This window comes from Pelodiscus sinensis, chromosome 13 (genome assembly GCF_049634645.1).
Source record: "Pelodiscus sinensis isolate JC-2024 chromosome 13, ASM4963464v1, whole genome shotgun sequence".
Lineage (NCBI taxonomy): Eukaryota > Metazoa > Chordata > Testudines > Trionychidae > Pelodiscus > Pelodiscus sinensis.
This window is the reverse complement of record NC_134723.1, coordinates 21,617,617-21,631,755: the sequence shown is the minus strand read 5'-3', so window position 1 is coordinate 21,631,755 and position 14,139 is coordinate 21,617,617. Positions and strand designations below refer to the sequence as shown.

General features: G+C 42.4%; 1 protein-coding gene across 4 annotated transcripts in view; it reads right to left on the bottom strand.

Annotated features, from left to right (window-relative positions):
- Positions 1-2,187: 2,187 nt before the first annotated feature.
- The window catches only part of OPHN1 (oligophrenin 1), a 138,664-nt gene continuing 126,712 nt past the window's right edge, over positions 2,188-14,139 (bottom strand). For 3 of the 4 annotated variants that reach the window (XM_025185727.2, XM_075940818.1, XM_025185726.2), the window contains exons 20-25: positions 13,737-13,884; positions 12,557-12,856; positions 9,077-9,278; positions 7,538-7,588; positions 5,623-5,673; positions 2,188-5,087 (exon numbers count right to left, since the gene is read on the bottom strand). In XM_025185727.2, coding sequence (XP_025041512.2) covers positions 5,631-5,673; positions 7,538-7,588; positions 9,077-9,278; positions 12,557-12,856; positions 13,737-13,884 — 744 coding nt within the window. In that variant the 3' untranslated portion in view covers positions 2,188-5,087; positions 5,623-5,630. The remainder of the gene's footprint in view (positions 5,088-5,622; positions 5,674-7,537; positions 7,589-9,076; positions 9,279-12,556; positions 12,857-13,736; positions 13,885-14,139) is intronic. The other variant, XM_014574671.3, reaches the window with a different exon arrangement.

Below are 14,139 nucleotides of genomic sequence, written 5' to 3'. Positions count from 1 at the left end.
TTCAGGCTACCATCTGCTTTTCCTGCTCCCCAGTCTTGATGTTTCTGTTCCATAAACCCTGGCTCTTTCATGCCTTTCTTTGGAAGTGGAGGGGCTATTCTAGCAAAATAAACCAAAGTCCCAGAATTGGATTTTTTTTTATAATAATGCAAAATTAGTCAATCCAAACAGGGCAAGAGGCTTAAGAGAAAAGATTTGAACAACAGTTGCAGATCTTGGGGGGGGGGGGACAGAACAAGAATCAATGATTTGGTGCTAAAAAAAGTCTAATTTAAATACTATGCATCATAGAGTCTGTTGCTTTGTAATAATCCTCCACAAATGGGTGTGAGTTTATCAGCCCATAACTAATTGCTTTGAGCATACTGAGCCCTGCATTAAGAATCCCAAAGCATGTATGTACGTGCTAACAACTGCACTGATTTAGAGAGATGAATGAGCTGATTGTAAAAGTTAACAATTATGGAATATTTAAATATTAAAGGGTAAAAAGCCAGTGAAATCACACAGCTGTGACCAAGACAAAATTAGACCAGAGATGTATTCAATTGTAACCCAACAAAGGAAATAGTTCTGTTTTCCCCTTATTACTAGACACACAATTACAAATTAAAATATAAAAACCCAGTCACAAGAAGTAGTCTTTCTTCTTAGTGTAAAAATGTCAGATCTTATTTAATTGTAATTAATCACTCTGTTGGCTAATATTGGCTGTAGGTCTAATGACGATAATAGATGTTTTATAGCTCTATTTTCAGCTATTGGCCTGTTATCACACAGCTTTCGAATGCAACCCTTGAGTTCTGCAAATGACACATCTTTGGGTGGTCACTCCCACTCTTAGCTTTTGTACCAAACAGGAGACATTTGGAGATGTGCATTTGGCAGTGGCCCATTTTCAGTCTTCCATCTCTGTTCATGTAAGTTGGCTTCTTGGAGTCTGCCCACAACTTCCTGGCCTGAAGCATAGGAGACAATGATTTCCGCCGGCTCTGAGTGAACAAGTAAAGGAAAAACATGCTACACACTGGCTCAATGTGGAATAGAAGGTAGAAACTTTAGTTCCTCGTGGCTAAAGATGAAGCCTCACTTGGTGGAGCCCCTTGCAGGGCTCAATGAGGCAAATTATGTTTGAAGGAGAACGGAGGCTGTGTGGTGTAGCCAAAGAAATGAAAAATGGGCCCAGGAGGAGAAGAAGGCTGCCAGTAGAGAGGAGCATGTAGCTAGCAGTTCAAAGCAGGATTCAAAGTTCATATACAAGCAGATCCGCAGTTTTGGTTCAGGCCTGTCTCTAGTTATAAACTTTCCTGGTTGAAATGAAAAGCCCTTTGCCAAGGCTAACTTGCCCCATGCAGTGGAGGTCCCACTGGTGTTAGTTGTCTGAGGGGAAAAGTTTCATACACTCAAGAGGTCACCCTTGCGTCTGTTTCTGGGAGCTGTTTGAACCTAACACCTTCCCCAGCTTAACAGCTTGCTGCTATTGAAGGACCTATAGTAAAGCAGAGATTCATTTTTCTTTGCTTTAGCTTTTGCTGCATGGAGAATGGCCCTGGAATTTGGTCATCTTACACCATTAACAGTCAATGCTTTTGCCCTTGGCTGGGTTACAGGCAGATGCTAATGCTGCTCCTCTCCCCTAGCATATGCTGTAACAATCTGTGCATCCCTTTCCCCCATTCCCACACCTTGTCAGCATGTGAAATAGGAGCACTGGCTTCAGCCACATTCAGTTACATTTCAAGACACTCACTTGTTTTCATACAGGTGCACTGTATCTGCCATAGAAGGAAGAGGATTTATTTATGGCTTGATTTAAGAATTGTGCCAGGTGGTAATGGGACGAAATTAAAGAATGAATTTACAGGAAATAACAGAGAAAACCCAAACCAAGTCTTCCTGAATTGTAGAATGCTTTCCTATGGAAGCTGGAAAATCAGTTTTGGGGACTTTTTTATTAGACTAGACACTCCATTAGGAAAGGAGCAAATAGACCAAAACAGGTAGAAGGATGGACTTGATCAACTGTGTTATGGACTTGATCAGCTGCTCTATGTCCACTTTTCATGATCCACATCAGAATGTGCAAAGACACTAGGAGTCTGTGAGCCAAGCTCCAGCAAAGCATCTGGAGGGATAAAGGTTTTTAAATAAAATTCATGTAATTAAAAAAAGGAAGGACACAGACACTTTCAAGGACACGTGTCCTGAGCGTTTACTTCATGGAAATGTAAACATCACAGCACAAGACAAAACAGATCAGATGGCTGTCACATGACACCTTGAAATTCAGAACAGCAGTGCTGAATCCTCAGTCTTCTTTCAGTTGCTTTGCTCTTGGTCACAGGCATGGGGGAGTGTTCCCCAAACCTTCATGCTGCAGGACCTCACATATTAAAGTCAAATCATCCCAGCATGCGGATATGGTTATGGAGAAAAAGAGCACAGACACATAAGACATGAATTTAAAAGGATCGAGTGAAATGTGTTTAACTACTACCTGTCATTGCTTAGAATTAAACAGAAATTTGAAAAACAAACCTCTTCTGCTGCTGGGTCATGTTGTTTTTCCCATTGACAAACAATTCCTACCCTCTCTTTCCCCCCAAGCCGCCACAAAGATGTCTTCTGCAGGACAAGTGAATCTGGCTCTGTTTCTTTAATTTCCTTCTGTGCACAGAAGAGTTATTGGTACAGTTGCAGAGATGGAGAGAATGGTTAATGACAAGTTTTCAGAAGTACCTCCCATTCTCAGTGTCTCAGCTGTTGAATGTCTAATTTATTTGGGGCTACTTAATATTTAGCTATTCAGTGCTGTTGAGCATTGGTATCTCCCTGGCTATGTCTAGACTACAGGCTTCTTTTGGAAGAAGCTTTTCCAGAAGAGATCTTTTGAAAAAAATTCTTCCGAAAGAGAGCATTCACACTGCCAAAGCGCATTGAAAAAGCAATCTGCTTTTTCAAAAGATAGAGTCCATACTGAATCGCATGTAAGCTGTGATTACAATGGACGGAGTGGCCACCAAGGCACCTGAGCTTTTTCCTCCTTTCGAAATAACTCCCTCTTCCCTGTCCATATGCATCTTTTTCCAAAAAAGCGCTTTCAGAAAAAGGTTTCTCCCTTGTAGAAAGAGGCTTACCAATGTCAGAAAATCCCCTCTGTTCTTTCCATTTTTTTTGTTGACAAACGCTATTGCAGTGTGGACATAAGTGACTTTTTTGGAAAAACAGGTGTTTTTCTGAAAACTCTGCAGTGTAGACATACCCCCTTTGAGTTCAGGAATGTTGGGTGCTTAGAACTTTTGAAAATCCAGGCTCTTGGTGTCTCCAAACTGGACACCTAAAATTAGGAGACCTGCACACAGTCTCACAGACCCACAACTCAGCACTCTAAATTAGCGGGCATGCATGTGCACACATGTGCATGCACACATACAGACACTTACTTTTGAGAGGTGTGGCTAAAAGTGTGGCTAATTTCTTAGTGACAGAGTGGTGTGTTTTTGTCCTCCCTTCCTGAAAAAGTCAGGGCCAAATTCAGAGCTGGATTAAAAATGTGCAGCACCACTGGTACCAGATAAAATTGGTCCTTAGACTGGATAAGGTTCCCCACAAGATCAGTGTAAATCTAGTACAGGTAAAAGCACTGTACCACTAACTCTCAGTTTCCATTAAGCACACTTGCAACTGGATGATCTTTGAGTGTTTTTAAACAAACTTTGCCTAAAGAGAATGTTACACTTTTGCAATTAGAAGAAAATCACTGTCAGAGCCAAAAAGTATCATGTAGGAACTGGAGCGATCACACACTTTGAGAGCCTGGAGATGCTGATGTGCATGCTGTAGTACTGATGTTTACATAATTTTTGTAAAAGCCACCTTTATCTCGTACGGCTTAAAGCACAGCCCCAGGACTGCCAGCTGTGAGTACAGGACTGCAGTCTAAGGTAACAGGTACACCATTCGCACATCTGTGTCATTTCCAGAAGAGATGAGAATTACATTCATTCATAATGCAGGATTTCACATTAGCCGCACGCAGACAGGCGGCGAGGACAGTTCTGAAAGCAGCAGCAAGTTGCATGCTCTGCAGTGGTCCTTTGGCAAGTCAGTATTTGTACTCTAGGTAGAGCTGGAATACACAGCGTGGAGGTTTACTTTGGTTCCAGAACCAGTAACTTTACAGAAGGGTTTTGTAATAACTTGTAACCCCTTCTTCTACGCAATGGGTAATTGGGGAACAGCTCTGAATGGTACCTGACTAATAGACCCCTGACTCCTGGGAATGGCTTGGGGACACTTGGAGCACATAAGGCAAATCAGAATGGACAAGGTGCTGCCTTGCATCTGTGTGGAAAGAAGGGAGACTGAACATTGCACAGCTATACCTATGCTGGGCTGAACATTGACTGTCACTGGAACCAGGACATGGACCCCTGTAGTTAATGGAGATTTCTGGAAAAGCACACTGCTGCCTTCGCCACTGAAACACAGTATGGTTTACTTAGAACTCAACCCATTTTAAAAACATGCCACTGAAGTTTCCAAGGACAGAGGGGTCTGAATCAGGTGCCTGCTTGTTACACCCAGGTTACCAAACTCTGGGGATTGGTCGCTTGCCTTTTGACTGAACTTGGATGGATGTGCCATGTCGTTCCAAAGTGGAATTCCCAAAGGGAATTGAAGGGCAGATTGCTTTCAGTGCTCTTGGCTGTTCCTTCCATTGCCTGACCAGTTCTGTAGATTAAGTCTGCTTTCACCACTCTCTCAGACCCACAGTTTATCACCCTGTGTAGAAATGACAAGTGTCCTTTACATGCTGCCCAAGCAGGAGCTAGGGAAGCTGCGGCAAAATGGCACAAAACAAACATTTAATTTAACAGGGACAAGGTCTGGATCTTCCTCCTATTTCACCCCCCTCTCGTGTAACCCCATGAGCTATTCACAGCGGTATGCTACGCTGTCAGTATCCAGGACAGCTGCACTCTTGGATTGCATCACACAAATTGAAACAGTCTGGGGAGCAGGAGAGTTCATTTCAGAAGTGGGAAAAATCTCCTGGAGCCAGCCAGGGTTAGGTGGTTAAAAACCTGAAAGAAGAAAACAACTGGATGAGCAGTGCGAGACAGTCAATGGTGGCAAATGCACACTGAACACTTAGCCCTTAGAAACAGGCCTGAAACCAAACTCATCCTATTTCTGGTGTGGTTCGCACCTGGCCCTCAGCTTTGTGTGTGGCTGCTCACATCAAGGACTTAACACATAGTGAACTACCTTAAAGCCTAGTAGGACAAAGTAGTAGTGTCCATAGCCAGGGTTCCCAGAGAATAGGCAGCAGCTTCTGCAGCAGATTCCAGTGGAATCCATGCCATGGAATAATGGATTACATGCAACCCAACACCACTAGGTTGGTTACCTTGCCCCACTACACTGCAACAGGAGAGGGTAAATGGACCACTTCTGATGGCCTGTCCTCCCCAATGTTCAGCTAGAGACGGGGAGAAGAGGCCACTATCAGTCTCTCCTAACAGATTCTCAGCTAGCTCCTCTGGCTTCCCTTCCACCCAGTCTGCTGAAGTCAAGTTAAAATTATGCAACTGGTTGCTGTCTGTGACAGACACATACCTTTAGCCTCAGCTCTCATCAGTGGGGAGTCTGCCTTGTGGTGATGAGGAGCTATGAGTGAAGGAATGGAGGGAGAGAGAGAAAGAAAATCAATTTAATTAATCAGGGCCCTCAATCTACAGAGAGGAATGGGATGGCAGGCAAGGTTAGTGTATATTGCTCAGTACCCTAGGAAAGGAAATCATAAGCACTGCTACAAAAGACCCACCATTTGTCATACTCAAAGATCTTTACACAGTCATGATTGAGCTTTTGTTATAAGCCAAAAAACCCACAAACAAACCAATGGCGCTAGTGATCTAGGAGACTGGGGACATGACACCTGCATGTGTCGGCACTGCTCAGAGCTAAATTTACAGCAGCAAGAAAGGGCGAACTGAATCTAAACACTGCCACCCCACCCTGCCTGGAAGGTCTGACACTAACTTCAAAGCCATCATATTTATTAACAGCAGAGTTCTGACTGAAAATTGTGGCAGTTTGATGTTTAATGCTGTACAAGGGGTTACACTCTGCACTTGCTAATGGAAAATTCAAGGTACCAATCAGTCTAATCTTTTCCATGAACCTAAGTGTTTCAGACACTCAGTATTGTGAAATGCAACACAACACCCAACACATTAGCCTAAAGCTGAACTAGGAACAACAATGATCCAGAGAAATATTTTAATAACTAGCAGCGATGAGCTCAAACTACAAAATTCAAAGCTGGATCTAGATTATAAACACAACAAAGTCTGGTTTGTTTGGACGCAGTTGTTATGGCTGGACTCCATCTCTGTTACCCAAAAGTACAGAAGTCCAGTAAAGAACCCAATGGGGGTCTCTAGCCTGTACTGCCCACCTATGAATCAGAGAACCACTTCTGTGCTAAGTACAGGTTTTTTGTTCGTGTGCGAAAGCATAACTGCCGCCGGGATTTGAACATGGGAACTCTATTGCTTAACATAGGAGCCTCTACAGCTTGAGCTATAATGCCAGCTGCCTTTCAGCTTATGCTGTAGAGTTCCCTTGTTCTTATCACTCACGGTAAGTGGTCTAAGTCAATGTTTTTCAACCATTTTTTATAAAGTATCACTTTAAAAAAAATTATAAGTACCCCAGTACCTACAGTTTTCAGACACACAATTTTTTTTCTATCATTGCAACACAATTGTTTAAACAACTTAATCGTAGCTGGGCAGGAGATTAAATTTTGGGGTGTAAAAAGTACAGAAATAATACAGCGCTGTAAAACCATCAAAAAGTCAGTTTTCTCCAAATTTCAGTTGCATTGACATACCCCACAGACTTCTTTCGAGTACCCCTAAGGGTACTCGTACCACTGGTGGAGAAACACTGGTCTAAGTGCCACTCCATGGGACGAAATACAGGACTATGTAGCACTTTAAAGACTAACAAGATGGTTTATTAATAAACCATCTTGTTAGTCTTTAAAGTGCTACATAGTCCTGTATTTTGTTTCAGCTACCCCAGACTAACACGGCTACATTTCTATCACTATTCTCCATGGGACAGTGAGCCACACTAGGGGTACATCTAGACTACAAGCCTCTGTCAAAAGAGAGAGTCTAGACAGCCACACAACTTTTGAAAAAGCGATCCACTTTTTCAAAACAGAGCACCCAGGCAATCTGGACACTCTCTTTTGAAAAAGTCCTGTTTGTGTTCAAGAAAGCCTTTTTTTGAAAGAGCTCTTTTGAAAAAAGGCATTCTTCCTCGTAAAAGGAGGTTTACCGCTATCAAAAAAACCTCCACATTCTTTTAAATTAATTTCGAAAGAACGCAATGGCAGTCTAGATGCAGGTAAAGTTTTTTCGAAAAAAGGCCACTTTTTTTTGAAAAAACCCTGTAATCTAGACATTCTCTAGGTGTGTAGGTTACAAAAGCACCTTAGGTTCCTGGCATCTCTTACCTGCTTGTCCGCCGGGAAGCGGTCTCAAAGAACTTTGTTCTGGAGGCCACTCTGCAAACAAAAGCAGAACGGTTCTTTAAGTTCTCCAATGAAAAGGCAACTATTTGATGAGACACTATTTGTGTCAAGGAGCAATTACCTGCTATGGGGAGGAAGACAGGCTGCCAATGAAATGCACTGAGAATGGTCAACAATAGCCTCCTACCAGTGTCCTTCTCTGGTCTAATCAGAGATGCTACTCCTGCTCTCACCTTTTGTTCTGTGTTTGCCTGACACCGTTCTGACTGCTTGCTGCCTGAGATAACATCTTATTTGCACCCTTGCAGCCTAAACACCTTCGCCCAAGCATGAGACCCTTTAACACCTGTATCCTTATTTTTATGACGTATGGTTTCCATTGGACTTACCAGAGACCTGGCTTCAAACTGTAATTGTAACAAAAAGGAATCACAGCAAATGATTAACAGTACCAGGCCAAACTTTGCAGTCCTCCCTCAGGCATGAAGCCTACTGAAGCCAATAGGTGCTTGATCTGAGCAAGGCGTGCAAACTGCAGGATTTGTATTAGCTATATAATGCTGCTTAACTGAAAGTTATTCATCAAATCAAGCAGGGCTTGACAGGAGACACCATGGGTCAGGAGCGCTGTCAGAATGCATGGGGAACTCAGGCTCTGCTCCTCTCAGCATTCCCCATGCTGTGTTGTGATGATTTGGTATTACATTTCTTACTCCACAGAGAGCATGACACTCCATTGGCTTTTGGGGTACTTCAACTGATTCATGCCATCACAAATAATGTCTCCTCACAGTAATACATCTCCATGGGGTATGTGAGGCCTTGGCGGGAGAGGTAGAAATCTTAACCCTACATCATTGGGATACAAGAGTGGGAAGAAGCGCCAGCATAGAGGTCCACGATAAAGTATCAAGCAGCCAGTGTCAATGACAGACTCGAGATTACAGAGAAACGAAAAGCAGAAGATCTGTTACGGCATTACACATTAGCATGACAGTGTACATTCTTTGCTGATCCTTAGAAATGCTTCTTCAAGCCACACTGAAGTCAGTGGTGAAATCTTGAGATCTGTTGTCATTTTTTACATAAGAACACTCCCCTTGACTCCAACGGGATGGTGATCCAGCTATGACTAAAGTGAAACTTGAGTGTAGAGCTCAATTTAATTAGTGGTCAATTTCTCCCTCATTTTACTTATAACAAATCTAAGCCGCATTCAACCTTTCTTAAAAGTTAGTTCTTTTATGTGGTTTGTTCATCAGGAAGTGATTAGAGATTTCTCCCTCCATTGTAACTGGACACAACAGAAGGTTCTGGGGAGGAAATGGAGTCCTTATGACTCTACTAGAAAATGCTCATGTTTTTATTTTACTAGTGCCATGGCTTTTACTAGAGCCATATGCCTTTTATCATTTTGCCTTTTCCTTCTGCACATTTTCCACATCCCTTGACCGCTAGGAATTTCCTCCTGCTGGGCTGTTAGTTCAGGGCACCCAGCCCTGATGGGGATTTACTACTTACACAGATGAAGACATTTCCTCTGTTCCCCCAACTATTGGCTCAGGCTTTTGTTCCAGCTTCTGAGACGTGGGCGCTCGGCATGGAGGGTCTGGAGGTCTCACCGGGGGCCTTATTATCACTGGCTTATCTCCAGGAGATCGCGCTTTGGTGAAGCTGTCATTCTCACCTGAAAGGTTGGAGATTTCAAACACTGTCACCAATGCTGTCAGAGCAAAAGATGGCGAAGAGGAGGAAGTTTCAGGTTTGTCAGAGTATGGGAATCTAACAGCACAAACTGAGGCAGCCATTGCTGTTTCATGGCAAACTTTTCAATGGCTCTTTGGCTATTACTGCATTATTTAAGATAAAAAACAAGTAACAAGCATTTCTAATGGCAAACAGGTTCCATGCTTCTCTATGGAATCAGGGAGAAGCTGATTAAATTCTACTGTTGAGTCATAGCTGAGATTATTGTAGTTCCCTCTTAGAACCTTCCTGAACCTCTGCTTCTCCAAATTTCACACTATGCCTTTATTCCAGGACTTTATTTCCCCTGCCCCATGAATTTTCCTTCCTATCCATTCCTTTCAGCAGCTTCCTATCCCTCTCACCTTGGGATCCTTGGCCTGGCTTCCAATCCATCTCAGGAGCCAACTACATACAGGAGTGGTGTAAAGCCACAGCAGGCAGGCAATCTGCCTGAGCGGCCTGCTACACCACAGACTTTTAGCAGCCCAGAGATTGCAAGCGGGCAGCCAAAGAGCTGCAAGTCTTTGGAGCCACAATTGCTGGGAGTCTTGATGGGCTGGACAGAAATGTTAGTGTGGCTCTTAAAGGGGCAGCTTTCCTCCCCTCCCCTGCAACAACTTTTCGGCTTGGGCCACACGTGGCTGTTAAAGAGGCAAACAGTTTTTTTTTTTTTTTTGCTCAACAACTTCTTTCCCTCAGCTCTTTGCACTGTATCTACCACTATTTTGGTTCTTAAGTCTGTAATGGTTTGGCCACCCTTGCTCTAAATCATTCTTCTTCTTCCCAGCACACCTTCCAACTCACTACTTAGCTTCTCTGGGAAGCATTTTCATTGATTCATAGCTTATGAAACCAGAAAAGATATGATCACCTACTCTGACCTCCTACATAACAAAGGCCATAAGGCTGCCTTGAATTAATTCCTATTAGAACTTAACTAACTATATCTCTATCTCTTAAATCAAAATGGGATTGTTTTCTACAAGTTTCTAGTGACTGAGAATGCACCACAAACCTTGCAGGCTTTTTCAATGGTACCCTCATTGTTAAAAATCTCTGATTTATTTCTAATGTAAATTTGTCTAGCTTCAACTTCCAGCCACTCACAATTGTTATACATTTTGTATGGTAGATGGAGGAGCCCTCTTATCAAATTTCTGTTCTGCATGTTGGTACTGAGATTGCGATCATGATCATGTTTCCCTATAACCTTCTCTTTGATAAGGTAAATAGATTGAGCTCCTTGAGTCTCTCACCATAAGGTTTGTTTTCCAATTCTTTAATCATTCTCATAAATTTCTTTGAACCCTGTCCAATTTTTCAACGTCCTCCTTGAATTATGAATAGAAACCTGCAAATCCGTGGATATCTGCGTCTGTGGATGTGGATGCAGATATCCACAGCTCTTTTTTGTAGATATGGTTGCAGATACAAATTTTGCGTCTAGAACTCAGCGAATCTGTGGATATCTGGGTATCCACATCCATGGTTATCAATGTGGATATCTGTGGCTCATTTTTGAAGATTCAGATACAAAATATGTATCTGCCTAGGGCTCTAATTATGAACATCAGAACTGGGCACAGTATTCCAATAGTGGTTGCATCAATGCCAAATTTAAATGTAACAAGCTCCATACACCTACTCAATATTATTTGTTTCTACACCCCAAAAAAATCACATAAACCTATTTTGTCAAGGTGTGTACTTTGGACATACTACAGAGATGCAACTTCAAATGCTAAATCACAGTTAATGTTCATCTACTCCAGTCTATAAAAACTGTTCTATTACACCAAAAGCAAGCTTCTCTCTAATATTCATTGATTAGATTTAAATGAGATCAGTAGTACTATTCAAATTAACTTAATAGTTGTGCTTCCAAGTTAAATCTTGTTATTCTTTCTTTTTATTATACCCAGGAGTCAACAGATGAGTGCAGCCTATTGTTTCCTTTCTAAATGCGACCCTGTGAAGGCTATGAGGTTATAAAAGTATCTAGCAAGCAGTGAGATGAGCACAGGAGGAGCCATCAAAATGTACAAAACAATCATCCTTCTTTTTATAAATAACTGTGTGTGTGTAGCTGGAGTGATGTACATCTAAGCAAAGAACCAAACCACCCTTTATGTATGTTAAATGGACAATACCAACTTAAATGTGGTCCTGAATTCTTTTAAATTACTAAAAGAAAAAAGGTTTTTTATAAAATTTGTGCTAAATAGAAATGCTTCCTTGGAATTAAAAAAAAAAAAATCCATGGAAACACATGGAATAAACCTTCCCCTACCATGTATACAATCCAGACATAATAGCACCAAGAACCTGACTATGAAACTGTCTACAAGTTGAACCTCTCTAGTCTGGCGCCCTTGGGATCTTACTGCTTCTGAACCACAGAATTTTCTGGACCACGGGAAGTCAATATTATCTAGTAGCATTGCTGACACTTCCACTGCTTACTGGGCTGTTAAAGGATATTTTGGGGTAAATTAGAGCTAAATAATAGCACAGAACACAGAGCCAGGACTGGTGACCGTAAACAAACTTTATGGGACTATGGGAAACTCGGACAAATGCATGAAAAGTGAGCATCTGGCTAACTAAAATCATTCTGGACCATGGATGTTTCCAGACTAGAGTTCTGGACTAGAGAGGTTCAACCTGTAGAAGCAAAAGTAAAAGTGAATTCATTGATTTTCTCTCTCTTCACTGAGAGAAACACAAAATGCAAGTGTACTGCTAAACAGCTAACACCCTTTTGGATTTTTCAAATTACCCAAGTTTTCAATATCTAAAGCACTCATCTTAAGATGGTTCTGAATCATTTCTATTCAGAACTGAATGCTGATTCTACAGAGTCCACTGGGCCACTATCTGATCTCTGAGTTTAAAAGGTGAAACCTTGCATTAGTTCCCACCAAGTTCTATGCCAATGTCAACTCCAATGCTTCAGAGGACTAGTCTACCATTGCCATATAAAGCTCTGAAATACCACCATCCATTTGAGGCTCATTTCTGGCTTGTAAGGGTTTTGATTTCAGGTTCCCTATTGTTGAAAAGAGAGACAGGTTGCAAAACCAGCACTTCCCTCTGCAACCCCTCACCCCTACAGTCTGACAAAGCACAAAACATTTGGCATGCTTGTCACAATTTTGTTCCAATTTCTGCAGTGCAGCGAGATGGGCGAGAGTTCCATCCAAGAACAGTTGAGACCCATGTGAGGGAGACCTCCCAAAGCAGAAAACTTACCCTCCTTGCTGTATTTCATGGGCCTCGGTGCAGGTCTCTTAGTATGGAGAGTGGAGGTGGTGCCAGTCACCACTCCATTTGCAGCCTTGTTGGTGAGCTTAGTTCCCCCATCTTGCAGCTTGGACACCAACTTTCCAACATCCACCTCAGAGTACTGTTCAGGCTTGCTCTCTGAGCCAGACCTCCCAGGATCAGCCTCCCTTGCTCTCTGTGTAGGCAGTCTGCTGCGATGTAGCGGCTTGGGAGCTTCTGCGCTATTAGAGACGATGGTGCCATTAGGAGTCTGGTCTTGGCTGTCATCTGTGGACCAAAGGAAAACAGAATAAATACACATAGCAGGTGAAACCTTGAGATGGCCTGATCTTTACAGGTGCTTACTCAGCACTCACTACTCTCAGCAAAATCAGGCTCAGTGAGTCTGTGACAGTAACTAGAAATAAGCAAAACTGACCAGTCTGCTTTCACTGTTCATGCTGATACAATGCAAAAAGTAAACAGCTTGCACTGGTGCTGAGAAATAAGTGATAGTGAAAGTTTATTCAGTTTCACTAATTTAATGTACGAGAAAAGGATATTTACTGATGTACTTTTAAAATCTCTGACTTTTAGAAGGACACTGTTGATTTCAATTTCCTAGTCAATAAAAAAAAAAAAAAAAAAAAAAAGGCGCTCCTGGTAGTATGCTTGTCCATAAAGCCACCTGACAGGTTTTGTAAGTTTACTACCATGTTTTCACAGTTTTGCATATTTTTTATTTTCCCTGTTGCTGTGTGAATGACCCACAGAAACAACCCCATAGCAACGCTGACTGCACTACAGTCTCAGTCCTGCAAGGTGCTGAACACCCTGGCTCTTATTCAGCAAACATTTAAGCACAAGTTCAACCTTAAGTAACTGAGTAAGTCCATCATTTTTAAAGGAGTACTCTTGCTTAAAGTTAAGCATGTGCTTGAGTGAACTGGTTCATTGGGCCAGTTACTTTCTACAAAGGTAAATACAACCCCCAAACAATCCATCTTTCCGCCCCACACATTAATGCCCTGGAAATGTGATGTTGCTGCTGAAGTTTCAAATCCCTCCCTCCCCCAATGAGTGGCAAGCTGGGTTCCAATATACAGTCCTGACAAGAGAAATGTGAGAGCTGGAGACTGAGGTGGTGGCAGTGAACAGCTGAACTGACCTTCATTTTCTTCCAGGAAACCACCATAAAAGACAGGCCTTTCTCTCAGGGGGCGCTTGGATATTGTGATGGGTTTGTGCCTTCGGGCAGTTACTCTGGGAGGAGGTACTGGGGGAGCAGTGCTGTCCTCAGGTGGGCTGGAGTAGATCTGTAGAGAAGAGTGATTTAGAAGGACATGATTTCAGTGGATCCTCTATTCTACTGTTACTTGACACTCACTAAACCAAGCCAATCAGCTCAGATTCCTGGGGCTTCCTCTGAGCCCTTTACTCAAACAAAGCTCCTTCTATGTTTTAAGAGGTACCAATCACAATTTGCGCACTCCCTTTCCAAAGGACATACTCCCACTCCAAAGCAGGGTAATAAAGGAATGGTAACTCTAGCAAATGCATCTCACTGAGGT